Source organism: Quercus suber, unplaced genomic scaffold (assembly GCF_002906115.3).
Source record: "Quercus suber isolate HL8 unplaced genomic scaffold, Cork oak 2.0 scaffold_25, whole genome shotgun sequence".
NCBI lineage: Eukaryota > Viridiplantae > Streptophyta > Magnoliopsida > Fagales > Fagaceae > Quercus > Quercus suber.
The window spans coordinates 1,354,234-1,357,145 of NW_027069490.1; the positions used below are offsets into that span (position 1 = coordinate 1,354,234).

The 2,912-nt window shown below is 35.1% G+C and overlaps 1 protein-coding gene across 1 annotated transcript in view; it reads right to left on the minus strand.

Annotated features, from left to right (window-relative positions):
- Positions 1 to 2,912, minus strand: part of LOC112026092 (7-deoxyloganetin glucosyltransferase) — a 5,235-nt gene continuing 2,323 nt past the window's right edge. Inside the window, 3 exon segments of the mRNA XM_065767128.1 lie at positions 1 to 106; positions 108 to 558; positions 561 to 968. Coding sequence (XP_065623200.1) covers positions 31 to 106; positions 108 to 558; positions 561 to 968 — 935 coding nt within the window. The 3' untranslated portion in view covers positions 1 to 30.

The window sequence follows — 2,912 nt, forward strand, 5'->3', positions numbered from 1 at the left end:
CGATAAGCATATCAAATATAAACACCCCCTTTAATTAGTAGCCGACGCAAGAAGCACTTGATTAATTATTTTGTCCAAATTCACAAAAGATGACCCATTAGGGCTAATGGCTCTTCTCTGCCAATTTCTTCCACTGAATAGCTTTCTTCTTCAACTTTTGACCCTTCTCTCCCACCATCAGCTCTCTAACAAGGCTCTCTATTTTACCTCTCTTTGCATTGCTCTCTATCTTCATGCCTATGACCCATTCAATGCAAGTACAACGACAATTGGCTTGTTGCCCAGCAAAGAAGGGCCAAGAGATCCTTGGCACTCCTCCACACACGCTTTCAAGTGTGGAATTCCATCCACTATGAGTTAAGAACCCACCAATGGATGGATGACTCAGAACTTCTTCTTGAGAACACCAATTTGCTAAGAGACACCTTTCTTTGGTCACTTCTGAAAACTCAGGCGGAAGAACGGCCGAGTCACCTTTTACAAGATCAGGCCTTATGATCCACAAGAATGCTTGCTTGCTATTTACTAGTCCCCAAGCAAACTCAATTAATTGTTGCTTGTCATGACAGTGATGCTTCCAAAATTCACATAAACAACAAAGTTTGGTTCTCTTTTGTCTAGCCATTCGATACACCCTGCTTCTTCTTTCCAAAGGTTTGATCCAATCAATTTATAACTGTTATCGGGGATCTGATTTATGAGAAGTTGTAGGGGACCAATGGAGCAAATAGAAGGATAAATGGTTGAAAGTCCTTCTAATACTTCATGCTCTAAAGCATCAAAAGTATTTAAGATAATAGCAGAAGCTCTCTGAGCTCTCTCGACTTCAACCATTGGAAAATTTAGCATAACATCATCAGGGTCCGTAGTTGCAATGAAGCTCGGAAGATCCCTCAAACGGATGCCTTTCATGCCTGGAATCCAATCTATGATTGTATCTAAATGCCCATTTGTCAAATAACTCTCATCTGCACACAGAAATTGCATAATCAATATCAAAATTACGATAAAAAGTCATACAAGTAAATATATGGTAATACAATATCTGGAAATGGATCAATTACATAGTATGTGTTAAATTTTATAATTCTAAAAATGTAAAAACTTTCATGTTATTTAAAATTATACAGAAAAATAGATTAAAAATATATAATTTTAATGGATGGAACGGAGATGATGGTCATGTTGTACAATATTGAATATCGATCCTAGTTGACCTTTTGCGATGACATGTGGGCCCAATTTTATAAACAGAGCGTCTCACTAATATAAGACGTGTTTAAGTTGATTAATACCTTTGAGTGGTGTTAGACCCTTCTCAATGAGACGGCGATATTGAGCATAGCCCATGAACCCACATGCACTGGTTGTCCAGAAAAGAACATCAGGGATGCCTAGTTTAGCTGCTGCGTCTAGAGTGAAGCTCATGACACCATCAGAAACAATGCAAGTGACTGGAGGGACATGGGAAGAAGAGGTGTCATTCCGTTTCAAAGGAGGTTTCTAAAGGGAACCCAAACTCATTAGTAGCTCGAATATATAGAGCTAAATACTATCCCCATGGTGATGTTTTTAAAGCTGGTTTGGGGTCTAGTCCATCCTTTACTTGGAGAAGCATAAGGCAAGGGCTTGAAGTTGTGAGGAGAGGAACGCGTTGGAGAGTTGGTAACAGAAGATTGATTCATATTTGGGATGACAAATGGCTGCCTACTCCCACGATGTATAAGGTTGTTTCTCCTCCTCCTCAAAATTTTGATAATTTTCCATGGTCTTAACTCTTATTGATTACGATTTTAGAAGATGGAAAGTGGACCTTGTGAAGTCTCTTTTCTTGCCTTTTGAAGCAAGAACTTGCTATATAAAGAAGAAGGGTCCCTGATAATAAGGGGGACGGAGGAGAGAGAGAAAAGGAGAGAGAAAAGCTTTACTGTACCTCTGAATGTTGTGATCACTGTTCACTTAATAAAACATCTCTTCGGACATTCATTCATGGAGTTGTTCAGGCATCATTTCATGTTATCATCATCGCAATTAACCTAGCCAACCATTGTTTACTTCATAACCAGCCTAGCTCTCTCGCCCACTCTCTACAAATTTATTGCCCTGGGTTCGTTGGGCCTTCAACCCATATCTTTTGGGCTTGGGCTACAAAAACTGACCCTACAGTTATAATTCTGCTATCGGGTATAATTTGAACTCATATATGTAAGTAATTGTGATTATTTTTAAATGTGCTCGTGTATAAACACGATATTATGCACTAATAGAGAAATAAAAGACTAAAGACTTTTGAGTAAGAATACATCAATGATAGTAAATCCTCACACATATTTTTTATTTATCATGATTTTTTTTAATTATACTAAATGGTTAGTAAGGATTAAGAAAATCATCAACCTAAGAACTTGTTTGTTTATAGAATAATTGTACTTATAATTACTATTCTTATTTCTAGTTTTCTACCTTAACAATTTGATAAGCATTTTTGGTAATAAATATTGTCAAAACTAGGCCTCACCAAAAAAGAAAAGTGATGCATTAAAAAACTGTGTGATTTTTTGATAACCATTTGATCCTGTATATTTAAAAAAAAAACATATTGCATATTTAATATAAGATATATTATGGATTATTAATTAGATTAAAAAACTTGAAAATAATTATTTTAAAATGTATTAAGAGACAATAATTTTGCATTATTTTATTTGTATTTTGTCAGCATTGAAGAAGTAGTAGTTTTACTTTATTTTTTAAATATTTTGTTATAAAACTTATTAGATTTTCTAATTCTAAAAATCGGTTCATGTATTTTGTAGGTTTGGATTTACGTTTGTGGGCGTCTGCATTTTACTTTTCAGTGTTTATCCCCTTTTTTTTTTTTTTTTTTTTTTTTCTTTTTTTTTTTTTTACTC